The sequence below is a fragment of the Garra rufa genome, chromosome 23, assembly GCF_049309525.1.
Source record: "Garra rufa chromosome 23, GarRuf1.0, whole genome shotgun sequence".
NCBI lineage: Eukaryota > Metazoa > Chordata > Actinopteri > Cypriniformes > Cyprinidae > Garra > Garra rufa.
Genome location: NC_133383.1, coordinates 15,069,776 through 15,096,926, shown reverse-complemented (window position 1 = coordinate 15,096,926; position 27,151 = coordinate 15,069,776). Strand labels below are relative to the sequence as shown.

Sequence of the window (27,151 nt, the reverse complement as noted above, 5' to 3'; positions counted from 1 at the left end):
CAACAATATACACTACCCAAACATTTAGGGTTGGTAAGATTCATTAATGTTTCTTGAAAAATCTCTTATGCTCACCAACTCTAAATTGTGTGATTAGCATGGTAAAAAAAAAAAGAAATACTGTGAAATCAAGGACCTATAATAGACTTAATTTGACTAACAATTAAAAAGTGTTTTCTATTTTAATAGCTTTTAAAATGGAATTTATTTGTGTGATGGAAAAGCTAAAATTTTCAGGATCATTACTCAAGTCTTCAGTGTCACACGATCCTTCAGAAATTCTTCTAATTTTCTGACTTGGTGCTCAAGAAACATTTTTTATTATAACAGAAAGAACTTAAGGGTTCATGAACTGAGAAATTCTCTTAATCTTTTGACATATAAGAGGTCATTTTACTATAAAAACATCCTGTAAGTCTCAGAACTCAAAACTGTTCTTGTTAGTCTATAAACGGCTTATAATGAAGCCAATCTGTCAAAACCAGAGCTTGTGGAATGTGCTACTTCATGATGTAATAGTGTGGCTAAACACCGCCTCCCTAGAAGAAGATCAACACCAAGTGCCAAGTTGTGGAAAAACATGTCAAATGTCTTTGCATTTCATTTCTTCTGATCCCAATGTTAGGAAAGAGTGGATGAACTTTCATTTTAATGATGTTCCAGACCGTGTCAACAAGAACTTGTTTCTTTGTTCACCTCATTTCACTGTGGATTTATTTACAAACAAGTATAGACTTAAGCAATGAACATTTTGTCAGAACCACTAGTAAACTACGTTATTTTGTTTAGATTTCTAATCCTTTTTTCTTCAGAATCGTGAGAATCGAGATATCCAATTTATAATAGAAAATTGTTTTTCAATTTATCCAGAATCATGCAGCTTTAGTTTACATGTTTATTACTGCATATAATTCATTAAAATAGAAGTTTAATTTCATAAAGAACAAGTTCATATCAAATACACCTACATTTTTTTGCATTTTGTGTTTTTTAGTCGAATAAAATAAAATTTTTCCCTATATATTTCATTATTGAGGATTTCTTTAAAAAAGTTTTAAAAAATCTTGTCTCGTTTTGTTCTCGTGGACCCAGTCTCGTCTCGTCACACCCCTAGTTATTACAGATGGTATTTATGCATTTTTAACCTAAATCACAGCAGGGTCCATCTATGAAAGATGTAGACTGTCAAACACATTACACAAGTTAGCCAATCATAGCAGTGGGTGTTTACTTCTGAGTCTACAATCCGCCACATCTATTCAAACAGTACGTTCTGATGAGGAGGGTCAAAACAGTAAAACTGGACCTCAGAGAACAGTTCAATATAATAATAATAAAAAAAAAGTCAGTTCATGACTCCTTAAAAAAAAAAAAGTACCTAAATTACATATTTTCTTTTATAAATCTATACAAATTTGAATCTAAAATCTAAAAAAGATAGGTTGTTTTATGTGTTGTATGAGGTAAACTAGCTAAATGCCATACCACTGCGAGAGTGTCGTGATGAGACGGGTGCTTTGAAGAGCAGTTCACTAGGTTTGCGACTGGGCCCCATCTCTGAATCCATGGAGGGCCCCTGCTCGTGGTTTAAGGCTCCCTGAGAGGAGATCCTTCCGGCTGCACTGCGAGCTTCCAGCTGCCCTTTCACATCTGACATCTTACTGCGGACTTCTGCCATCTGAGCCTTTAGTCTGATCAGGACCCCTGAGTCCGGGGCTGACCGACGCACCGCCTGAGGCCGACGCTCACGCTCTTTACGAGACGGCACTGCAGCAGCTGTCAATCAAGAATGGTCAAGGAGTCATAAATCATGACAATTTTTGATGCTACAATCACTTCAAAGTGTTATTGAGATTATGTTTAGAATTTCGATCTCCAATTTGATCAATGACACCTTGGCTCTGGAGGAGAGAGGTAGGGGGACGGGGCTGCATCCCCCATAGTGACTCGACATGGCTACGGTCCTTCAGGTCCAGTAGTTGGATGAGGATGACTGGGTCAATCTCCAGGAGGCTGGCTGAGCTTGCACCTGCCCCACGCCTTGAACCCCGGGCACCTGCACCAGAACCTCCTGAACAGCAGTGGAAGACAGTTAGTACAGAGAAGACTTTGACTGTGTAAAGTCACGTTCACACCAAGAATGATAACTATAAAAATAACTATATTAACGTCCACGGCAGTGGATATTGTCTTTTTATTCTAAGTGCGCGCTTGTCAGCTGCTTTAAATTCTCAAGATCATTATAACAGGATTGAATCTGATTGGGTGTCAATGTTTTATTGTTCATCAAAAGAAAAAAAAAAAGGTCTGAAAGTGATTCCAACTGTTATTGTTAGTTGTAGGGTGGACTGATTTTTAGAACTACATATATTTATCGTCCTTGTTGTATAATAAAGAAATATATATATTTTTTATTATTTTTTTAGTAACATTGTTTTTATCATGTTTATAATTTTTTATTATTGTAAAAATGTTTTTTTATATATATTTTTTATATTCAAATTAAGTTTAGCTTAGTTAATTTTAGTACATCAGCTTAAACAAATTTTAAATTTGGCAACTTCCTGAAATAAATGTTTTTTAAGTTTCAGTTTGTCATCTAATATTTATATTTTATTTTAAGCTTTATTTAAATTATTAAAAAACATTTTTAATAGTTTTACTTTGGGTTAAAGTCACCATGAAAATCAAAATGTTTATTATTATTTTAATTTATATTTAATATAATTTAATATAAATTGATATATATTAAATTCATATAACATAATATATATTAAATTCATCATTATATGATTTCATATAATCAAAATTATTTTCCTGATTGAAAAAATAAAGTCCTGCCTTACAATTTTGCTTGCTTCAAGAAGACGTTTTACTCTGTTATAAATTACAATAGGGAAAAAAAAAGATGATCGCAACTTCCATTTCATGCTAACTTCAAAAATAACAACAATGCTCAGGTGTTTCAACTTATAGTCCAATTTTTTTTTTTGGTGGAAATTATTAAATGTCACTTCAATTTAGTGAGCACGAAACGTCTTGCAGCGGAAGCTCCAACAGCATTTTTAACTGCAGATTCTGCAGTAAATCTTCAAAGGCAGATATGGTAATTTGGCTCTGTTACATCACTACAACTGATTAACAGGGTGTCGCAGTCGATGACACTTCAAAGCCAAGTGTTTCAACACACCAGATTGCCATATGCATGACACTCGCTTTTCATTAGAGAAACAGCATTATTTGTATCAATGAGGCCACATGGATAGAGAAACTCTGGTTCACCTGTTGCCCCGGCAACATCATCGGGTAATTCGCCTTCCTCCAGGTCTAAATTCCCACTGTACTCCACATCATTCTCACCAGACCTATGACAGACGAAAACAATTCACATTTGCATTATTTTTTCTGTACTAGTGGAATGTCAGCAGTAAGTATACACATCTACAATGCATAAACGGATCAGATCTAAAATGTTGGTGTAAGTGTGAAAAGGTTCTGAATGATTAATTGGATCCCAATGGAGCTAAATGAGGCGTGGCCCTGAATTATGTCCCCAACGTATCGCCACATGCTTTAAATAGACCAGGAATCTTTTGCGTGGCTCCCCCTGTTAATAGTGAGAGGTGGTATAGTCTGAAATAAGCTGCTCCACAGGGGGTGTTGATAGCATTCTGCTCCAAGCATCCTGCTGAATATGTATGTATATGTGTGAGTTAGAGAGAGAGAGAGAGAGTGTGTGTATAAGGGTAACACATGCACCATTGTCTCAGGCTCAACTGTGTGATGACTCAGTCCTCTCCAGCGGTTCTCTGCACTGATCCACTACAGTATTTATAGAAGCTGAGAGCTTTGACTCCACACAGATACATCGAACAAATGTTTGCTTACCCTGCTAGTATTTACACTGGACCCACCATAAAAATTATATTTACCTCATATTCTGAAAAGAGGAACTAATAAAAAATTTTTTTATAAAAAGTATTACAATAACTGAAAAGTATTATAAGCATTAAAATAATTCCCCTCTATATAATTAAAAACAATATTTTCTTTATATTGAAAAAAAAAAATCAAATAATAATAATAATAATAATTATTATTATTATTATTATTATTATTATTCCCCCTCAATACACTTAAAAACAATAGGTTTTCATTATATTGAAAAAAATTAGCAATATTGTTATTAAAAATAATAATGAAAATATGAAAAGAAAACCAAATAATAAAAAGGATAAAAATAAAAAATCATAAACAAAAATATATTAAATAAATAATAATAATAATAATAATAATAATAATTCCCCCTCAATACTAATGTCAATAAAAATGTTAAAAATATAAAAACAATAAATCAAATAATAATAACAACAGCTATTAATAACAATGTTATTATTATTTCCCCTTAATACACTTAAAAACAATAGGTTTTCTTTATATTAAAAAACAATTTTTTATTAAAAGTAATGACAAAAATGTAATAATACTAATAATAAATATGATTATTATTATCATCATCATTTATTATCATTATTGCCCCATAATACACTTAAAAAATTGTTTTTTTAATAGTTTTTTTACACAAGTATTATTATGATTACTATTATTAATCCCCCTTAATATACTAAACAATTGGTTTTATTTATATTGAAAAAAAATTAAACATCTAATAATAATAATAATAATTATTATTATTATTATTATTATTATTCCCACTCAACACACTTAAAAAAGTCAATATAAAGAGAACCTATTGTTTTTAATTAAAAATGATACAAAAATTAATAAAATCTAAAAAAAGAAAAAATATAATAATAATAATAATAATAATAATAATAAATAATACTAATAAGCATTATTATTCTCCCTGAATATACTTAAACAAAAGGTTTTCTTTATATTGCAAAAAAAAGTAATGATAAAAATATAATAATGATAATATTAAACAATATAAACAAAAATAGGTTTACTTTATATTGAAAAAAAGATGATTCATAAAATTAATAATATTTACAATTATAAATAAATTAATAGCACATAATTGCATTTGTACTGCAATTGCTAATTGGTCATGATGCATTCTGGAAAAAGCACTTCTTTCAGGCTTGCCTGACTGACATGAAGACACTTCCGAGCACACCGAGAAGCTTCAAAACATTTGATACAAGTTAAAAAAAAAAACAAGCAATGCAAACAGTCCTTATAAAAAGTCCTATAACAGTCCTACATAAAAATCTATATGCAATCTCAAGTGGTCAAAGGAAACCCATTTGAGATGATAATACCAGTCGTAAACAGAACCTAACACCCCATAATTCCCTCTTTCCCCTACTTTATCCTGAATAAGTGGCGCTTCTGACATTTGGGTAACGGTAAGTGCATGGGCACCTGTACAAAGCCAACATGAAGAGCTCGCACAAAACACTCCAGCAAATAGAGTCAAAGGTGTGAGAGAAATGTGCGTGGGCCAGAGAACAAGAGTGCACGTGTGTGCGTGTGCACATTGGAAAAGCCAGAGACTGTGAGAACGAGCATTTGTAAGCAGGAGGCAGAGGCTCTGATGACTCATTCGTCTCATCTGGTTGGAGCAGTGTGTGCGTTCGAGAGCAGTATGAGCGGGCGGTAGCCGGCAGCATGAGCAGAAACATGTGAGGTTCTGACTCCAACACCTCACTACAGAAAACACGAGCGCTCTCACAGAGCCTACACAAGTCAAAGCTGCCAATAGTGCTCATTCTCTCAGATCGTGATAGGACAGGACGGAACAGAACAGCTCTCTGCTTAAACACAGAGTACGAGGGAATGCCTGTCACAAATGTGAAAGCAGCTCTAATTAAACTGCGTTTTCCAGCCGGGGGGAGGATACAGCTGTTACCCCATGGCACACAAGGCACCATCTCTTACGCAAGAATATTAGTACACTAGTATTTACCACACCATGAGGATGTGACCTAGCAAGTGATGAGTACTGCTTTAAGGGTGGAGAGGGCTGATCACGATTTTGCCAGGAAAAAAAAAAAAAAAAAAAAATTTATCTACATACACTACCAGTCAAAAGTTTTTTAGTTTTAATGTTTTTTAAAGAAGTCTCTTCTGCTCACCAAGCCTGCATTTATTTGATCCAAAGTACAACAGAAACAGTAACATTTCGAAATATTTTTACTTTTTAAAATAACTGTTTCCTATTTGAATACATTTTAAAATGTAATTTATTCCTGTGTTTTCAAAGCTGATTTATTAGCATGATTACTCCAGTCTTTAGAGTCACATGATCCTTCAGAAATCATTCTAACTTGCTGCTCAAAAAACATTTATTATTATTATTGTTATGCTGAAAACAGCCAAGTAGAATTTTTTCAGGTTTCTTTGATGAATAGAAAGTTCAGAAGAACAGTATTTTATCGGAAATAGAAATCTTTGTATTATAAATGCCTTTATCATCACTTTTTTTTTTTTTTGGCGTTTTTGCCTTTATTTTGATAGGACAGATCAGAATTGACAGGAAGCGAAGTGGGAGAGAGATGGGGGGCGGGGTTGGGAAAGGTCCTCGAGTCGGGATTCGAACACGGGACGCCCGGAGCGCAATGGCGCTATATGTCGGCGCGCAGCCCACAAGGCTATCGGCGCCGACCTTTATCATCACTTTTGATCCATTTAAAGCATCCTTGCTAAATAAAAGAATTCATTTCTAAAAATTCTTTACCTAAATAAATAAATAAATAAATAAAAAATACTGACTCGAAATACTACTGGATTTTTCTTCTATCTCTAACTCAAATGTCCTCAACAGTTTTAAATATTGTTAATAATAATCATAAAAAGCATTTCTTGAACAAATCAGCAAATCAGCATATTGAAATGATTTCTGAAGGATCATGTGACACTGATAATTGGAGTAATGAAGCTAAAAATGTAGCTTTGGAATCACAGGAATAAATTACATGTTAATATATATTCAAATAGAAAACAGTTATTTTGAATGATAAAATTTCTCAAAATTGTACAGTTTTTCCTCTACTTTGGATCAAATAAATGCAGGCTTGATGAGCAGAAAAGCCTTCTTTAAAAAAAAAAAAAACATTAAACAAACTTACTGTACAAAAACTTTTGACTAGTAGTGTATTAAGCACAATGAAGCTTGTGACCGTCATCAAGTGCTGTCTTGCAACAAGTATGGTAAAATATAATAATTATTAGTATCATTATCAATGCCTTTAAGTATGACTCATTCAGTTAGGTTTGCATCAGAACTGTTAATCATTGCAGTGAATTTGCCTGGATTAAAAGAAATAGTTTAACTTTAAAGGGTCACAAAACCCTAAAACACTTTTTTTGAGTTGTTTACAGATATATACATGTTGTACATTGCTTAAAACAGTAATATATGTCACTAAAAATGTTACAAAGTGGAAATTGGTCATTTTTGCGCTTTTTGTGACCATTTCGTGCATCCGGTTTTAAAAGTTACGTTTGAGCCCGTGACGTAGATGCAGGTTTTTTTTAGCGCTCATCCTGTCATTATTTAATTCACCCTCATTTTGCTATAAATTTGTTTCTGTGTCTTTCATTCCAATAAAAAATGTCCAACATTAAAATCTCCAAGCTGATTTTTAGAAAGAAAGAAATAACTTTAAAGACTATCATTCAAAAAGAAATGAATGATTTTGAAACTATACTGGGGCCTCAAATAGTTCTGCTTTAAAAGCACATTTCTAAATTTTACCAAAGCTATATTTAAAACTTGTACGTACATGGTCTCTTCGTCAATGTCATTCTCCTCTGTGTTACTGGTGGCTGTGGAGCTCCCAGAGGTGCTACTACCGTCCAGAGGATTGACATCTTCATCTCCAGTTAGACAGTCCACCTCCAGATCCCCGTCAGACAGTTCCTAACATTGCATCAACACATCATCATCAAACAGCTCCAAGCATGAAAACGATTCAAGTAATGTGGCTGTCAGGGCTCCAGGTTCACTACATTACATGTAGGCCTGTTTTCTTTAGAGATCACAATGAGCGTAATCTGTTTTGTGAACGTCATATGCCTAAAAGCAGATGATGTAAGAGTGTGTATGTAAAATCATATAATCAAGATGTAGATATGATGAAATGATGGATAATATCTTGAGGGAGTAACCTGGAACTTTTCTAGCTCTCAAAGAGAATAAGAAAAAGCAGAAGATTTTATTGCTAAAATAATGTTAAAATACTGCTCTGACAGGCCTTACATTAGAGTCATCATGCTGGGTCTTCTCCTCATCCTCATCTTCTTTTGTTTCTGCTGAGGCTGCCTGACTTTCTTCCTCCAAAACGGAGCTTTTCCCCTGACGGGAGTCTCTCCCGGAGGAAGTCGCGGGGCAGAAACGCCGATCAGGTGGAGAGGAACTCCTTGACTTCTGCCGACGGAACAGTTCTATAGCTAACCTCTAAACAGAAATGCACCAAAATATAAAAAGTATACATGACATATCACATTTTGAAACAATGTTGTTTCTTCTAGACAGATCCTAAGTAGGATGCATTTAGGGTGACATAAAACTAGCATCTTCAACACTAACCTCTTTTAGGTTGTTGATCTGTTGAATGTAGCTGGACTGGGCTGACTCCAGCTGAGTTATATACCAATACTGATCTCTACACTTCTGAAAAAACGTAGGTGATCGAACTTGATACCTGCGAGATTAATGGAAAAAGCAGGAAATGAGAAATAAACAAGACAGCCTTGTGTATTTCCTAAATTTTAAGGTCACTGCTAAGTCCTATTTGAATTTATTGTTTTTTTAAACATATTTAAAAACTTAATTGTATTCTGAAGCACAGTATAAAAACGTAAATTAGATATTTGAAAAAGAACTCAAAATTAAAATCAAAATTAGAGAACACTAACAGAAACCGCCAAGTTATTGGTGTTAATCTGGTACCTGGTGCCAATTTCCTTAAATAAATGACAAACCCTAATATAACTGGCAGGATTTCTCCAATTTTCACTTAGATTGCAAGATGGTGGGCCGCTCTAAGGTGACTGAAACCCTGTGACAGGAAGTTGTCCAGATGAAGGCCAAAGGGATGACCCTTTCAGCCATTGCAAGAGAAGCTGGTCATTCCAAATCTGTGATTTCATGAATATTGCAGGTTCACAATGACAATAATTCATTCAAGTCCCCCCAAAAGGCTGGTCATTCATGTAAGACAAATGCACGAGAAGACAGGATAATGCAGAGACTATCAACAGGGATTCGGTTCAACACCGCAGCTGGAATTGCTTGCCAGTTCAGCGCTGAACAGGGTCTGGATCTGTCTCGGCATGTTTAAAAAAAAAAAAAAAAGTGCACTCTGAAGTGACCAAGCTACTCATCAGCAAAAAGAATCAAAATTCTAAGCTCATCTTTGCTGAGGAGCATGATGTGTGGAGAGAGGAGAACTGGTCCAACATTCAGTTTAGTGATAAGAGCAAGTTTAATTTATTTAGGTCTGATGGGAAACTGAAGAAAAGACTGAAGCCCATGTGCGTAAAAAAAGTCAGTGAAAGGTGGAGAATTTTCAGGCAAAACAATGCCCCCGTCACACTACAAAACAGGTGAAGTAGTTTCTTGAAGCCAAGAACACTGAAATAATGAAAGGACAGCCCAAAGTCCTCATCTAAACCCATTTGAAAATCCTTGGTGACAAAGTTAGGGCTAAGAACCATGTTCCAAACATAGTTACAAAACTATGGATGAGAGCAGACCAAGATTACACCAGCGCAGTCTGAGAAACTAGTGATGTCCTGCGGCCACAGATGTGCTGAAGTCATTGAACTCAAAGGCCTCTACACTTCCTACTAATTTCTGACAGCTGTAACCCTCCAGAAATTTAATTGTAATCTTCATTTGATCATTGAGTTTGTCACAAAATAAAGATTTTTGTTGAAGTGCCTTATTTTGTCAAACATGTTAGTAGAACCTTGGTATACCTACCTACCTAATATTTCTTCAAATTTTGAGCAATGAAGATTTAATATATTTTTAAAAAATCAAGTATTTATAGATTGTTCTCTAATTTTGATCTTTTAATTTTGATTTCATGGTTATTTTAAAAGAGGAAAAATTCCTGATGTTTTTGAACACAAGTACACTTCCTGTGTCAACTGGCTTTAATAACAAAGTAAACAATATTAAAGGTGCTATTTAAGGTCTAAAATAAAGCTGCAAGTTCACACCTGAGCACAAGAGTGTCAGTCTGCATATTCAAGTAGCCCTCACTGGCGAGAAGGTCCAACCTGAAGAACCTGTTATAGCCCCAGCACTCGCCCACCTCAAAGTCCGATGCAAACTCTCGAATTATGTTTTTGGTAGGGTCACTGGAGGCCTGATGGACCATCTCCACCCTATATTCATACCTGGAAAAAAATGCAATCAGTTAGCCATCAAAAACATTAATTGTGACACCGCACAGCAGGATGACAGGACAGCGAGTGCAGCCTACTTGGACGTCTCTGGGAGTCCTGCCGACAACTCCAGAAAAACAGAGAGATAGTTTCCTCTAACAACGCCATTGCCATCCTAAAACACAACAATGTTTGTGAGAACAGGAAAGGGTTATGAATTTCAATTTGTCACCATGTTATGGTTGACAAACCTACCGGATAAACCTTCAACCTCCAGCACAGGCCTGATATCTGGAGCGGGGGGCTGTAGACGGGGTCGGCTCTCTGCCGCAGAGTACTTAAGGCAATGAGACAACACCGATTCAAGTCACGCAAGAAAACTAATGCACCATTTAAGATATAAATTAATAAGAAAGACAAAGGGAGTATCATTACCTAAAGTTTGCCAAAACAAAAGTGCTTGAGTCATAGGCAGGGACCAGCTCACTAAGAAGAAATGAGACATGACTGTGAGCAATTTATCTTGCAAATCGAAATGGGAAAGTCTCCACATGAAAAGTTCAACACAAACTTCATTTCACTCATAAATAAAGAAGTGCTATTATAAAATCTCACTGGAGAAGTAGCATACCGTATTGGCCTACAAATTGACATGATGATTGAACGGCTTTATAAGCCTAGAGTTGTTTTTACAGGTGTGCATGTTTATTCATTATTCACAGACTGCCACAGAGAGCGCAGACGTTTGTACGTGTGAAGCAGCAATATAACAGGTACAGTGTTGAAGTTTGTGTACCTGGTGAAGTCTGGTGGGACAGGAGTAGTGACAAAAGACTGCATTGGTTTCCTGTGAACCTGCTGGAACATGAGCAGGATCTCTGGACTCTTAGAGATCAGCTCGCTCTTACTGCACGAACGCAGCTGTGGGGTGAAAACACATGTCACAAAAAGTCTACAAACACTTTTTGGTAATAAAGTACATCAAACAGTACATCCAAATGCTTACCTATCATTCATCAACCTTAAATATGGCTTATCATCTGAAATATATAAGTAGTAGCAACTTTACATGGCTGCTCAATCTAATGTTAACCTAGAAAAATTACTGCATGACAGATGGAGGCACCAGTGCGGTCACTTGTTCTTAAAATACCCTGTCATTTTTGGTCATACAAAGTATTGTAATAGATCTTTTGAATCTGTAAAGACTAGGTTTATTTGTGTGCACTCACAATAACAACAAAACATTGCACTTTTGTAAAATAGTGAAAGCAAACAGGATGCACTTTTTGCCATCTTGGTCTGTGAACTTAAGTGCGTCAAAAAAGAACTTTACTTTACTTTTAAATGAACTAATTCAAATGGAAATACTGCGGGGATGACTAGTTGGTGTCAGTGACTTCATCTCTTAAGACAAAAACAAAGAAAGCACTAGTTTTTCAATAAATTATTAAAATGTTCATGCAGCCTCCTTGGTGTTTTTCCTGACACATTCACAATCATTTCTTCTGCTGGCATGCTGTGGCAAGGTTTATGCTTTGACTTGACAGTTTATAAGGCTATGTAGGCAATTAAAGGCTCATTATTATGATTTAAATGGTTTATTTCTAAACGTGTGATTAGTTGATTAAATCACTTAAAAAAAACGACTACTAGTCGACCAGAAAAAAATCTTTAGTCGAGGTTTAGTTCTAAATAATAATTTTATGCTATACTTTAATTACGAATTATTGCAAAGAACATAATTTAAGTGAAAAGTTTAACTGAATTTTTTTTATTACAACATACATTTTAGAATTAGTATTTGGTTAGTCAAAATGTTCTTGTTTGACACATTCGACTTCATAACCTTAATTAAAAATATAAAAATCCAAACCTGCTTATGTTCAGGTTTTAAATGCCGTATTTGAATTGCATATTTTTAGGGTAGTCTCAAGACTTTTAACCTCCATTGCACGTTCGCTTTATTTTACATCATACCTGATGTTCCACTTCCTGCAGCAGAGACTCCAGCAGTTCTGTCTCCTGTGTCAGAGAGGTCTTCTGTCCTGTGGGTGCAGCAACTCTACATTAGGCCGATATAACCACAAATATCAGATTACATCAAAACAGTCAGAACAAAAACATATTTGTACCCATAAGTGTGATGAGTTTGTTCTTGAGCTGATTATCAAGCCGAGCGATCATCATTTCCACAGCATTCCGGATTTCCCTCACCCTCTCATCCTTTGCTCCTCGCACCGCCTCAACATTCTTCTCCTGAAAAAACACACAAAACGCAAAGGTATAGCTCTTAAAACTTTCAAAACTTATATGGCCAAAAGTATGTGAACATCCAAACATGCTCCCATACGGTCCAATATAAATACTTGAACAGCAAATCAGCATATTAAAATGATTTCTGAAGGATCATGTAACACTGAAAACTGCAGTATTGATTGTGAAAATTCAGCTTTGCCATCACAGGAATAAACTGTACTTTAAAGTATATGAAAATAAACACCTAAATTGCAATAATTCCAAAATATTACTATTTTTACTGTACTTTGTTTAAATAAATACAGCCATGCAAGCATAAGAACCATTGTTCAGAAACATTAAAATGTTACCGACCCCAAACTTCTGAACAATATTTTATATACTAGCTGAACATTTAATGTCAAAACCACGAGCATTAATAGAGAATTGGTCCTCCAACTTCCACTTCAAGGAAGACTTCCACTAGATGTACTGTATTTGTCCATGTAATGTAAATTTGTTTAGTGCTGTGGCGCCCTCTATAGGAAAATCACCTGCCGTAGGATTCAAAAGTGAGCTATAAACAGTAGCTGATGGATTTGTGTGGGTTTCTTGGCGTCCTGGAGTTCTACATTATGTAAAACGCCTTCAAAAGCACTTATCAAACCAGGAATACATGTAATTAGATAACATTTGATTTGTCATTAGCAGTTCCATCTAAAAGGGATTTGTGGCTGCTCAACTAGCATCCATTACAAACTGTCAACTCAGAACGCATCTAAATGGCTCCGTGTGGGCGTGAATGAGAAGTGAGGGTGCTTACCACTTCTTGAACCAGACTAATCAGCTCCATTAGCCGGCGCCGCAGCTTGGCCACCTCCTCGTTCACCTTTGTCACATGCTGCTCGTAGATCTCGGCCAGGGGTTTGAACGTATGACCTCCATGCTGTAGAAAGGAGGAGAAGGAGGTGATAAACAAGTTTCTGTCTAATTCATTTACATTAGGCACAATATTATTCATTGATAATTTGCTCCTATGTGTGACCAGTCATGTTTCATCACAACACACTTGGATCTGACACCGTACATGTAATCAACCAATCTGACTAGTACGTTTTGCAGGAAGAATTACGTACCATGCCTCCCCACAGAGCGCACTGGTGACAGATGCACTTCTTACAAGTCCAGCAGAACACACTCAACTTCTCATGATGGTTCTCACACCTGTTAGGGTGAGGAGAGAATCAGAAACAGTCAGTATTAACTCTACACTAATTGGTTGCTTAGTCATCCCAGAACATGAAAATCAAACATAAGTCACGGCATATCTTTTTTTTTTTTTAAGAAAACATTTTAACATGCCTATTTATTTAGCATGAATGGACATTTGTGCTGCCTAATATTTCTGTAGAAATTCTCTGATGAACAAAGTTAAAAAAAAAATAATAAAAATAAATACACTGACATTTAAAAGTTTGGAATCAGAAAGATTTTTAATGTTTTTTTTGTTTTTTTTTAAGTTTCTTATGCTTATCAAGGCTGCATTTCAAAAATACAGAATTTTTTTTTTTTTAATATTGTGAAATATATTACGATGTAGAATAACAGTTATCTATTTTAATATACATTAAAGTCTAATTTATTCCTGTGATCAAAGCTGAATTTCCAGCATCATTACTCCAGTCTTCAGTGTCACGCGATCCTTCAGAAATCACTTTAATATGCTGATTTATTGTCAGTGCTGGAAACAGTTTTTTTTTTTGGAACCTGTGATACTTTTTTTAGGATTCTTTGATGAATTAATGTTAAAAAGAAGAGCATTTATTTAAAATAGGAATCTTTTCTATCAATATACGTACCGTTGAAAAGTTTAAGGACGGTAATTTTTTTATTCTTTTACTTTTTTTTAAAGAAATTAATAGGTTTATTCAGCAAGGATGTTCTGTTTCATTCCTACTGACCGCCAGAGGCAGTATGAATACTTTGGATTATCGCAGCGCCAGCCAGATAGGTCGAGAGATTATACCAACAAAGTCACGTAGTGACGTATGCTGAGCTCTGGGGAGTTATAAGACACAGTAACTCAGCACTCCGCCTCTTTCGCTTTCTCGCCTGATTGAGATAAGGTGGTTCTTAGTTAAGTGATTTGCGCTGTCAAGTGCAGCTTACAAGAGCCGCGAGATATTGTCCTCACAAGCTGTCTCAGCATACTTCTACGCATTTTCAAAGGATTTGGAATTCTTCAGCAGCACTTTTGGTGAGTTTTTAATTATTTTTCTGTTTGTTTTGTCGGTAACACCCTGTGTCTCTCGGTGCAATCCGGTGACTGGTGTTATCCGCGCCTATAAGTTAGCGGTCTACCGTTAACATAATCATTATATGTTCCATTGTTTCGAGTGTTGTTGTTCCTTGAATTTTAGTTTATACACTGCCCTTGGTTCAATCCATCGGCCATTTAGTTATATATTTTTTCTCTTCACAAGTTTTTTTTTGTTGACATTATCTGTCGGTTTTATCCGGAGGAATCGCTTTTTTTCTTGAGCTTTCAGTCTAACTTAGATTACCATCTCTCCGCTTGACCTTACGGTGCCATCCGAGGGTGTTAATAGTAAGAAGCTATGGCTCACAGCTCGATTGCCACTGGTTTTCCATTGACTTGTAAGCTGTGCCCTAATAGTCTTCTCCCGGACGACGGCCATGAAATCTGCCCGTCGTGTTTGGGTGTTCAACATTTGAAAGAGGCTCTCACGGACCCGTGTTTGCACTGCAGTCTCTAACCCATGTCGGAACGACGGCTCCGTCTGGCTGAGTTAGATCATAATTCAACAGTGAAACTTGGGCAGTTAGATGTAAACCCTCCGCGCTCCAAGAAACACAGGACGTTTCTAAGACGGTTTCTGTGCTTTCTTCAGAAATGGCTGAACTGAAACGCCTGCTTCATTCACTTCAACCTGTCACATGTGCTGCTCTTGTGAAGTCTTCACAGGAGGATGAGAATGTCCAAAATCAAGGAGCTGGGGAGGAATTTGATTCTCCTTGTTTTTCTGACTTGGATGTGCTCTCTACAAGTGCTTCAGATTCATTTTTTAATGATCATAGGGGCACTGTGGATGTTGTTGTGCAACCCTTACCTCAGGATGTTTTCACTGGTCATCCAACAGCAGAGGGGTCTAATGAGGGGTCAGTTCAGTCATCTGGACAGATACAGTCTTCTTCTGACAATACTTTAGCTGTGCTCCGAATGGCAATTGCTCGTCTGGGACTCGATGAGTCACCTGCCCAATCTGCTCAAACCAACATTTTTTTCAGACAGCCCACGGCTGCGACTTCTTTTGCCATGCCACTATGTAAAGATTTTGTGGCAGAATTTTCAAATGCTCTCACAGGATCTGGTCCTCCTAAGCGGCGCTCAAAAATTGCTAGGATTCTAGCATCTATGGCTGAAGCTGATTCTATCGGGATGGGTCGTGCTCCAGAAATAGAGCAGCCTGTTGCTGCCTTGGTGGTATCTCCTGACGAGGCTTTACGGGGGAATGTGCGATGTCCCAGTGCGCAATGTGGTCGCACAGATTCATTAGTAAAGAAGGCGTATGAGTCTGTGGCCTACGTAACTCGTACAGAAAACACAATCTGCCAATTGCTTCTTGCCCCCACCAGCACTCTGGAACCAGCAAATGTCGATCCTTCCATTCCACAGTTCCTGCAAACGGCTCTTTTGGCTATGGGCCATGTGACCTGTGAGCTGGGTAACCTTACAGCCACACTTTTGGCAGCCCGCCGCCAAGTGTGGCTTGCCCAAGCACGGCTACCTGAGGATTGCAAGAAGACCTTAAGAGATCTTCCTTTTGTTCCTGGGTATCTTTTTGGGCCGAATGTTCCAGAGCTGTTGGAAAAGAGGGTGAAGCTGTCTGAGGCCACTCGCCAACTAACGCAGGTGCAGGGCAACCCTACTTTTAAGATGCCAGCAGTTCAGAATCGTCATCGCTATGCTGCAATGGACCAGCGTTTCCGCCAATAATGCTGCACTTCAGTCACAGCCCCATCAGAGGCCTCGTCTTATCGAAGACGCAAGAGTTTCTCGGCCACCTCAGTGACAGTTGCCGGGAGGACCCCGTCAGCATCCCCCCACAACCACTAAAGGTCGCATACATAAAACCTGAGACGTTCAGGCCGGTGGAACAGCTGGAGTACTGGAAGACCAACACAGCAGACCCCTGGGTCTTGTCAACTCTAAGCAGGGGTTATACTCTACAGTTTCGACGCCGGCCTCCCAAATTTTCAAGAATTGTTCCAACTGTTGTCAGAGACACAGTTCGTTCGATGGCTCTCTCTCTGGAAATTCTTTCACTGTTAGAGAAGGGAGCCATAGAAAAAGTTCATCCCCTCGTTCAGGGAGACGGGTTCTATTCGACGTATTTTCTTGTTCCAGAAAAGGGCGGTGGGTTTCGCCCAATTCTCGATTTGAGGCATCTGAATTTGTTCCTGAAGGTCCTTCGTTTTCGAATGCTGCGCACAGCCAACGTTCTTCGGTCTGTGGCAGCAGACGATTGGTTTGTGATTGTCGACCTGAAAGATGCATACTTTCATGTACCAATTGCTGTTCATCACAGAAAGTTTCTGCGTTTCAGTTTCCAGAATCAAGCCTACCAGTTCAAGGTTCTTCCTTTTGGCCTCTCTCTCGCTCCCCGCGTCTTCACAAGGTGTGTGAGCGCAGCTCTATCACCTGTTTGGATGAGAGGCATGCATATTCTGCCTTATCTGGACGACTGGCTGCTTTGTTCCCCCACAAGACAGCAGGCTATGCAAGACTCCAAACAGCTTTTGAGGCATGTGCAGAAGTTGGGTTTTTCTGTGAACGAGAAAAAGAGTTGTCTCATTCCAGCACAGACCACTATGTTCATAGGAATGACTCTGAATTCCCGCCTAATGTCTGCCTCCCTGTCTCAGGAACGGGTGACAAACATCCTGCAACTCTTTGGCTCACTTTCGGCCAGGTGTGTCTCTGCATTACCGGATGGTTCTGCGACTAATAGGGATGTTAACGGCTGCTACAGTGGTGATTCCCCTCCGTTTAGTTCACCTCAGACCACTCCAGTTATGGAACAACAGCTTACAACTCAGTCCCACCCGACATCTCCATCGGCTGATTGTAATTTCTCACAGTTGCATACGTGCGTTGAGGCGGTGGAGACAGGTGGAGTTTCTGAAGGCAGGAGTGCCCCTGGGTGTGGTTCCCTCTCGACGGGAGTTAGTCACGACTGATGCTTCCCTCATAGGCTGGGGGGCAACATGGAATCGGAGAGGTATTTGTGGACGATGGACACCTACACAGGCCAAAGAACATATCAATATGCTGGAACTATGTGCAGTGTTCATGGCTCTAAAGTATTTCTTGCCAGTCCTGGCAGGCCGCCATGTTCTTGTTCGGTCCAACAATACCTCAACAGTGTTCCATCTGAACCACCAGGGTGGCACAAGGTCCAGAAGGTCTCTACAGCTCACTCACGAGATTCTGACATGGTGCCAGCTGCGGCTCGCTTCACTGAGGGCAGCTCATATATCAGGAGCATGCAACCAGACAGCAGATGCTCTTTCCAGGGATCGGTTGGATCAAGGAGAATGGAGGCTTCATCCGGATGTAGTGCAGGAGATCTGGCTACGGTTTGGAAGGGCAGAGGTGGATCTTTTTGCTTCAGAGAAGACCACTCACTGTCGCTTATGGTTCGCAAAGACCGAAGTCTCCAGTCCCTTGGGCCAGGATGCACTGTCTCACGAATGGCCGAGCTGCCTACTGTATGCGTTTCGTCCAATTCCTCTGTTATGGGAGATGTTACACAGGATCTCTCTGTGCAAGCACAGAATGCTACTTGTGGCACCACGGTGGCCTGCCAGACCATGGTTTCCACTGTTACTGAGACTTCTAACAGGCACTCCGTGGCAGCTTCCCCCCAGAAAGGACCTCCTCTCCCAGCTGGAGGCCAGCGTCTGGCACCCGGACCCAGCTCGTCTGCAGCTTTGGGTATGGCCATTGGGATAAATCCTTTTCTGGAGCATTGTGATCCTGCAGTTATTAACACCATCTCCAATGCTAAAGCTTTTTCCACGTGGCAGATTTATGCTTCACGTTGGAAATTTTTCTCTGCATGGTGTGAGGAGCATGCGCTCAATCCTGCAACATGTGACATCCGGAATGTCTTGAGATTCCTTCAACATTTACTGGAAGAGGGTAGAGCGGCTTCCACATTGAAAGTGTATGTTGCTGCGATTTCTGCACATCATGTTCCAGTTGAGGGATCTTCTCTTGGATCTCACAAGCTTGTCTGCAGTTTTCTAAAGTGTGCACGCCGTCTAAAACCTGCTCGGAATCCTCATTTTCCGGTATGGGATCTACCACTCGTGCTTTCGTTCCTTTGCTCATCCCAATTTGAGCCCTTGCAAAGCAGTGACATCAAATAGATATCCTTGAAAACTGTTTTTTTTTTGTTGGCTGTTGCTTCTGCAAAACGAGTTGGTGAGTTGCATGCGCTCTCTGTTAGTGAGTTATGCTTGCGTTGGTTGCCAGATAACTCCGCGGTGGTCTTACGGCCCAATCCTTCTTTTCTTCCAAAAGTCCTCCTTCCTCAGTTCATAAATCAGAACATTGAACTGGCCTCTTTTCAGACTACTTCAGGGTCTGATTCGAGTGCTCACCTTTTGTGTCCCGTTCGGGCCTTGAGGTGTTATGTAGACACTACTGCTCAGTTTAGACGTTCAGACCAGTTGTTTGTCTGTTATGGGGGTGTGAAGAAAGGTGCTCCAGTGTCTAAACAGAGATTGTCGAACTGGGTAGTAGAGACCATTATACTAGCTTACAAGACAGCAAGAAAACCATTGCCCTCAGGTTTAACTTGTCATTCCACTAGAGCCATCTCAACATCTTGGGCGGCTTTTAGAGGAGTTTCCTTGGCGGACATCTGCACTGCCGCTACATGGGTTTCTCCGTGCACGTTTGCCAGGATTTATAAGGTTAACGTTGCTGCTCATCATGCCGTGTGTTCGGCGGTTGTTCAGGAGCAGCCGTAAATTTTGCATCAGGTGGGTAGCATTCCTCATGACTATGTTGGTATGTGTCATCCAAAGTATTCATACTGCCTCTGGCGGTCAGTAGGAATGAAACAGAACGCTAGTTACGCATGTAACTGTGGTTCTGTGAATTCCGGATGACCGCCAGAGTTCTTCGTAACTCTGCACGAGAAATGCGTGAGAAAGGCGTACCGAGGCGGAGTGCTGAGTTACTGTGGCTTATAACTCCCCAGAGCTCAGCATACGTCACTACATGACTTTGTTGGTATAATCTCTCGACCTATCTGGCTGGCGCTGCGATAATCCAAAGTATTTATACATCCAAGTAAAGTATAAAGTATTTCATCCAGAATTCACAGAACCACAGTTACATGCGTAACTAGCGTTTTAAATTGATAAAAATGCTAAGACTTGTTAGAAAATATTTATAATTTGAATAAATGCTTTTTAACTTCTTATTCATCAAAGAATCCTGAAAAAAAGTAGCACAGGTTCCCAAAAAAAAAAAATTGGCAACACAATCGTTGCCAACATAGATAATTCTGATAATAAATTAGCATATTAGAATGATTTCTAAAGGATCGTGTGACACTTAAAGGAGCAATAGATGATTGTCTTCAGAAACATTTTTTGTTATTCTGGTTGAAAGTCTCTTCACATCCCGATAGCAATCATTAAGTTAAGTGGTCGAAATGCATTTATATGTATTTATATATATTCCAATCCAAGAAATGTTTGTCCAATCAAAATGTTTGGTCCGAACATTACGATAGGCTGTCTTACCTGCCAGTCAACATATGTATTTGCATACCTCTGCGCACCCTGTTCACGCAGACAACATACGTCATCAGAACATTCACGTACGTAATATTACGCAATATTAGTAACAAGTCTTTTTTTCTGCATTTTAGATCAAATAAATGCAGCCTTGATGAGCATAAGAGACTTCTTTAAAATCATTACAAATCTTACTGAACTTTTGAATGGCAGTGTAAATATTTGAATATACATTTTTAACATTATAGTTAGTATAAGTATAATGTATAAGTCATTACTGTTACTTTTGATCAGTTCAATTCCAGAACAAAAATGTACAGATAATGTACTAACCCTCTTGTCATCCAAAATGTTCATGTTTTTTTCTTTCTTAAGTCGTAAAGAATTTGTTTTTTGAGGAAAATATCTCAGGATTTTTCTCCATATAGTGAACTTCTATGGTGCCCCGAGTTTGAACTTCCAAAATGCAGTTTAAATGCGTCTTTAAACGATTCCAAATATGGTTGTAAATGATCCCAGAAAGGTTTTCCTCAAAAAACTATTTTTTACAACTGAAGAAAGAATCACATGAACATTCGGATGACAAGACTGTATTATATATTCACTGTGAATAAGTCTATTGCTCACTTGTCTTTGTCGTTCTCCTCATGTTTTGTGAGGTTGCAGAGCTGCAGTGTGTCCAGTTGTTGAGTTACTTCCTCTGCCCAGCGACAGTTGACCAGTTCCCTCAGCTGAAGAGGAGCTCTGAATACAACCCAAGTCGGATTAGTTAAAAGGACTGTATACATATGTTATTATTACTTGGAGATAGAGGCATAAGATGGGTAATGTTGCAAGCTGGATTAAAGTCGATTTTATAAAGCTTCTTCAATGTTTGTATATCATTTTTTTAAATAATCAACCAAAAGTGAGCATGGGATTAGGGATGAATGTGTTCCAGCACTCCAGATAAAGGAGTTTTTGTGTTTTAATTATAAAGCTATGGTTTGCTGCTTTGCCAATTATGTAAGTGTGTTTCTGTTGCCAAATATGATGTGGCACTGGTCCAGTTGTCTAAAGTTTTTTTTGGATGCGGTTTTCTTAAATGTAACTAATCAGTGCTTCCCCGAAATGATCTCATTCTGTGAACTCTAACAATAGAAAAATCAATACCTAATCCTTTAGATTTACTTCAAAGACTGTCAGAGCTCAAAACATCATTTGAAGTTGAACCTCAGAACTTACCGACAATGGGGACATTGAGCTCTCTGTTCAGTCAGCCATCGCTGCCAGGACAGAACAAAGCAGAAGAACAAAATTTACTAATTTATAAATGCTACCTTGGCTTATCCTCTAAATCAATAAGAGGTCAATTATTAAAATACATTTTAAGCATTTTATAAGTTGGATTCTTCCCAACATGGCGCACTTGGAAAGCTCTTCAAAAACATCTACTGTATGATGATCATTACTTAAAGTTGTTTGGCAAAAACAACTGAAATCTAGTCTAGTCTGTTTGTCTGTCTGTCAGATTTGGAGTGAAATGTGATAATAACAATAAAAATAGAAATGCTTTATAAATCTTATTAAACCAAATCATCCATATTTAGTCATGTCCTGTCAAGCTGACACAATAAAGAGAGCACAGGGAGGAGTGTTGATTAATTAGACAGACACTGAGTACCTCTAGGCTGTGTGTAGTATGATCATTGTGCTTTTAATGAGGGCATATGCATGTGTTTGCTCACCCGTATGCAGCTGAAACAGCACAGTTTGGAACAGTGAGGGCAGAGACGAGCATCACGCAGCTTTTCCATGCAAATGAAGCATCGGAAGACTTCCGCTATACTCTAAAGAGGGACACAAGAGGCAGTTCAGACAAATTTGAGGAAAAGTTCTGTCAACTTTATATATAATGCGTTTCTTGTTAGTTGAAACATGAACACATTACTCAGTCATCAGTGAGACTAATGATATTCAATACATTATAATCCAACAGTTAATGTTCACCCAAAATATAGGAACAGTCTTCTACTCAAAAATATAAATTTGCAGAATTTCTAGTTTCTTCATCGGAATAGATTTGGAGAAATTTATGTCCCGTTTACACTAAAATGATCCTTGTCTACACTGGCGTTTTCACTACGATTCAGAAACGATCTCTGTCCACACTACACAACAGTTTTGTCACATGACCATTCATAATAAGTATGATATTATTGTTTAGACAGTCATCAAAGCTTTGCAGAGCGAATGTGGGCAGGGGTCTGCAGAGTTTTCAAGGGTAGAAAATGCCGGAGTAGTGTAAACGACAGGTGTAACTGTAGCAAAAGTTATGTGTTTTTAAACGAAAAACGCACTAGTGTAAACATAGCCTTAGTATTACATCACTTGCTCACCAAAGGATCCTACGTAGTGAATGGGTACCGTCAGAAAGGGAGTCAAAATAGCTGATAAAAACATCACAAGTAGTCTACACAATTCCAGCCAATCAATTAATGATCTTGAATTAATAATCTTGCAAAGCGAAAATCTACATGTTTAACAAATCCGACACTTAACTTAAATGCATTACTTCTGGACAAAATAATGCACTTATCTTTAGTGATCTGTGCATATTTCACTCCTGGTTCAGAAGAAATACCTTTTTCACTGGAGAAAGCAATATTATGGATAGAGAACTTCAGCTGGAAGCAGCAGTCTGCAAACATCTTGATGGATTCGTTTCAAATATGCAGCTTTTCACATCACAACACAATAATTGATGGACTGGAGTGGTATTTGTGAATTATTAGGTTTATCAGCTTTTTGGACTCTCATTCTGGCACTCACTCACTGCAGATGATCCATTTGGGAGCAAGTGATGTAATGCTAAATTTCTCCAAATCTGTTCTGATGAAGAAACAAACTCATCTACATCTTGGACATCCTGAAGGTGAGTAAACTCTCAGCAAATTTTCATTTCCGGGTGAATATTTTCTTTAAAAGGACAGTTCAGTCCAAAATTAAAATTCTGTCTCCATTAGCTTTTTTATCTTCATTAACTCTTAATTAACCCTTATGGACTTTATTGTGTGCTTCAAGCTTGTAATATAATGCACAAATCTTACAGCTCACCAAGAACTTTCAAAATCTTTTTTTTTTTTTTTTGTTATTTGGGAGTCTTGAATCTCTTATTATAATGACAAGAGTGTTCAGGATATTTCTAATAAGTTCACCTTTTGTGCTCCATGGAAAAAGGAAAGCTATTCATATTGGAACAGTGTTGGGGAAAGTTACTTTTAAAAGTAATGCATTACAATATTGCAGTACTTTTAATGGAAAGTAGTGCATCACAAAAGTAACATTTTTGTGTTACTTTTTGTCACCTGGGCTGGGCTTGCTTATGTTTTTTTAATAATGAAAACCCCAAAGGTACAGTTGTGACCAAAATTATTAGAACACTATTATTTTCACCAATTAAAAATTGTTATAAGTCAGGTTTTTCTTTCTTTTGCTGTAGTGTGTCAGTAGAAAATATCAGTTTACATTTCCAAACATTCATTTTGCCATCAATTGTAATAATCCAGTAAGACTTCTGTTTGCACAACAAAAAGAGTCGGACAACAGCCAGTGCTCCATACAGAGATCTGATCATCTTCATCTAGTCTGTCCGGAATGACATGAAGAAACAAAATAAACTGAGACAGACTAAAATCCAGAAGAACTGTGGCAACGTCTTCAAGATGCTTCAAGAAACCTACCTGCAAAGCTACAGGACTGTTAAAAATGTTATGCACTTGGGTAAAAATGTTGTAAAATGAAGATGCTGTCAAAAATAATGTCATAAATAGATTTTCTTTATCAATTAAAGTAGTAGTTCACTTTCAGAACAAACATTTACAGATAAAACACTCCCTTCCTTGTCATCCAAGATGTTCATGTCTTTCTTTCTTCAGTCAAAAAGAAATTATGTTTCTTGAGGAAAACATTTCAGGATTTCTCTTCATATAATGGATATCCACTGGGGCATGTATGGTGCTCTAAACCAGTGTTTCTCAACTCCAGTCCTCGGGACCCACTGCTCTGCACATTTTGTATGTTTCTGAGTCTGACACACTCAGTTCAGTTCATGAATCTTTCTACTAATGAGCTGATGATCAAAATCAGGTGCCTTAAATGAGGAAGACATACAAAATGTGCAGAGCAGTGGGTCCCGAGGACTGGAGTTGAGAAACACTGCTCTAAACGATCCCAGCTGAGGAAGAAGGTTCCTATCTAGCAAAACGATCAGTTATTTTCATTAAAAAAAAAAAAAAAATTACAATTGATATACTTTTTAACCACAAACGCTCATCTTGGCCTAGATCTGTGTGAACTGTGTGTATTCCTGTTTATGACAGTTAGGGTATGTCAAAAAACTCCCATCTCATTTTCTCCTCCAATTTTAAAATCGGCCTACATCATTGTTTTACTTTTTTTTTGTAAAGGGTGTTTGACCTTCTTTGCATGTTCACTTTATAAACACTGGGTCGATACTTCTGCAGCATTGTAGGGCGCTTTTGAAGTTGGAGAAAATGAGGTGGGAGTTTTTCGACTTACCCTGTCATAAACAGAAATACACACAGTTCATGCAGAGCTAGACAAGATGAGCGTTTGCGGTTAAAAAGTATATAAATTGTAATTATTTTCAGAAAATATCTAATCGTTTTGCTGGATGAGATCCTTCTTCCTTGGCTGGGATCGATTAGAGCCCTTTGAAGCTGTATTTAAACTGCATTTTGGAAGTTCCATCTCGGGGGCACCATAGGAGAGAAATCCTAAAAAACAATTTCTTTACAACTGAAGAAAGAAAGACACAAACATCTTGGATGACAAGGTGTGAGTACATTATCTGTACATTTTTGTTCTGGAAGTGAAATACTCCTTTAACTTCTATTGACTAATTTAAATCAACATTTGGTGTGATCATCCTATGTGTTTAAACCAACTTTTTTTGCAGTTGCGCAAAGTTTTTCAGGTAGCTTTGCAGTTAGGGCTCTTGAAGCAGCTTGAAGACACTGCCACAGTTGTTCTGGATTTAGTCTGTCTCAGTTTATTTTGTTTCTTCATGTCATTCCAGACAGACTGGATGATGATGAGATCAGATCTCTGTGTTGAGCACTGGCTGGCTGTTGTCAGACTTCTTGTGCAAAAAAAAAAAAAAAAAATCACTGAATTATTACAATTAAAAGGCAAAATAAATGCATGGATATGTAAACTTATATTTTCTACTGACACACTACAGCAAAAAAGATAGAGACAACCGACTTAAAAACATTTTTAGCTGCTGAAAATACTAGTGTTTTAATAATTTTGGCCATCACTGTATATTTTTGGCAACTGTAAAGGCCCTTAATAAGCTTTAGACAGAAGGAAGTGCTCAGACTTTGCACATACTCCCAACTTCTCTCAACATGAACAGAGGAGCTGTCAGTGAATAAATAAGAAGACAAAAGTAACTTACAATACTTATTTCAAAACTCAAATATTTAATTGTAAATTTAAAAGTAATGCGTTACTTTAATAGTTACTTGAAAAAGTAATCCGATTACGTACTCAACACTGCATTTGAATGACATGAGCAGGAGCAAATAATGACTTTTCCTGTTTGGGTCAAGGTTAAAAGTAATGTTCCATGATTTTGTCTATAAACAAAAGGTAACTTGATGCCTGCATAAATCCTAAAACGTACACATACACATCACACTGTAAACATACCTCAACACTCTGCTCATCCATCTCAGCCAGTTTTACTTCTGACAGTCAAATATACCTGATGAGAGAATCCTGGTGCTTTCACTGCAGCAAAAACAGAGAGTAGACACCATTGAGATGCTCACATTTCAGCAGTATCATGCACACAGTCCAGCGGTCTACTGAAGGACAGTCTACAGTAGATTCCTATAAATAAGTCTGGCAACTCAGAGCTGATGTGACAAGTGACAAAAGACATTCAGCTGTATAAGTTTATATGACTGCCAAAATCATAAAAGCTCAAAACACATGATTAAACAAACACGCAATACTGAATGAACTGCCAAAAATGCTGCAGGATACATCTGCCAGCATCTGTTGAAGGCCTTCAATGTTTTATAAAGCACATAACGGTATCAAATACATGATATCAATGGTTAACGTTCACAGACAACTGACTTGCCAACCAAACAATCCATAAATAGTCCGAACGACCAGTTCGCCCAATAACAAACGCTGTCATCTATTAAATATGTCTGCAGGGACAATATTTGAGCACATCCGACAACATATTTACTCCCGAGCTTAAAATTCAATGCCACTACAAAGAGCATAAGACGACTGACGTAACGTTAAAATAAAAACATTATTGCAAATACACAGTAAATATACCAGCAGGTGATGTAGCACTGTAGAGGTTAGCATTTAGCAAGCTAGCTAGGGGGCTTTGCTCAAAACTCAGTTCACCACCACACAGAAATGCCTTCTGTATCTATTAAAATGCATTTACCTTTTAGTGTCGCCCTCGAATCCGTCACTCCGACTGTCTACATCAAACGCTATTAGTTTAGTGTTGTATAAACAGGCACTGTAGCATCAAACTGCTTGTTTATGGACTAGCAGCAGCAAGCAGTGAATGTAGCGCCTATATGTCAATGTCAGTCACCATGGGAGACCGTGTCAGTCACCATGGGAAACCGTATCCACCAATCGCATTCGCTGTTGGTACCCGAGC

At 37.9% G+C, this 27,151-nt stretch overlaps 1 protein-coding gene across 1 annotated transcript in view; it reads right to left on the bottom strand.

The window, feature by feature from the left end:
- Positions 1-27,059, bottom strand: part of trim37 (tripartite motif containing 37) — a 33,502-nt gene extending 6,443 nt beyond the window's left edge. The window contains exons 1-20 of the mRNA XM_073829466.1: positions 26,927-27,059; positions 26,161-26,241; positions 22,170-22,271; positions 21,667-21,707; positions 21,070-21,186; positions 13,740-13,827; positions 13,427-13,549; positions 12,501-12,624; positions 12,346-12,413; positions 11,162-11,286; positions 10,801-10,851; positions 10,621-10,702; positions 10,464-10,540; positions 10,198-10,377; positions 8,558-8,672; positions 8,228-8,425; positions 7,752-7,888; positions 3,283-3,365; positions 1,895-2,071; positions 1,486-1,776 (exon numbers count right to left, since the gene is read on the bottom strand). Of these exons, the coding sequence (XP_073685567.1) occupies positions 1,486-1,776; positions 1,895-2,071; positions 3,283-3,365; positions 7,752-7,888; positions 8,228-8,425; positions 8,558-8,672; positions 10,198-10,377; positions 10,464-10,540; positions 10,621-10,702; positions 10,801-10,851; positions 11,162-11,286; positions 12,346-12,413; positions 12,501-12,624; positions 13,427-13,549; positions 13,740-13,827; positions 21,070-21,186; positions 21,667-21,707; positions 22,170-22,271; positions 26,161-26,181 (2,200 nt within the window). The 5' untranslated portion in view covers positions 26,182-26,241; positions 26,927-27,059. The remainder of the gene's footprint in view (positions 1-1,485; positions 1,777-1,894; positions 2,072-3,282; positions 3,366-7,751; positions 7,889-8,227; positions 8,426-8,557; positions 8,673-10,197; positions 10,378-10,463; positions 10,541-10,620; positions 10,703-10,800; positions 10,852-11,161; positions 11,287-12,345; positions 12,414-12,500; positions 12,625-13,426; positions 13,550-13,739; positions 13,828-21,069; positions 21,187-21,666; positions 21,708-22,169; positions 22,272-26,160; positions 26,242-26,926) is intronic.
- Positions 27,060-27,151: the final 92 nt, after the last annotated feature.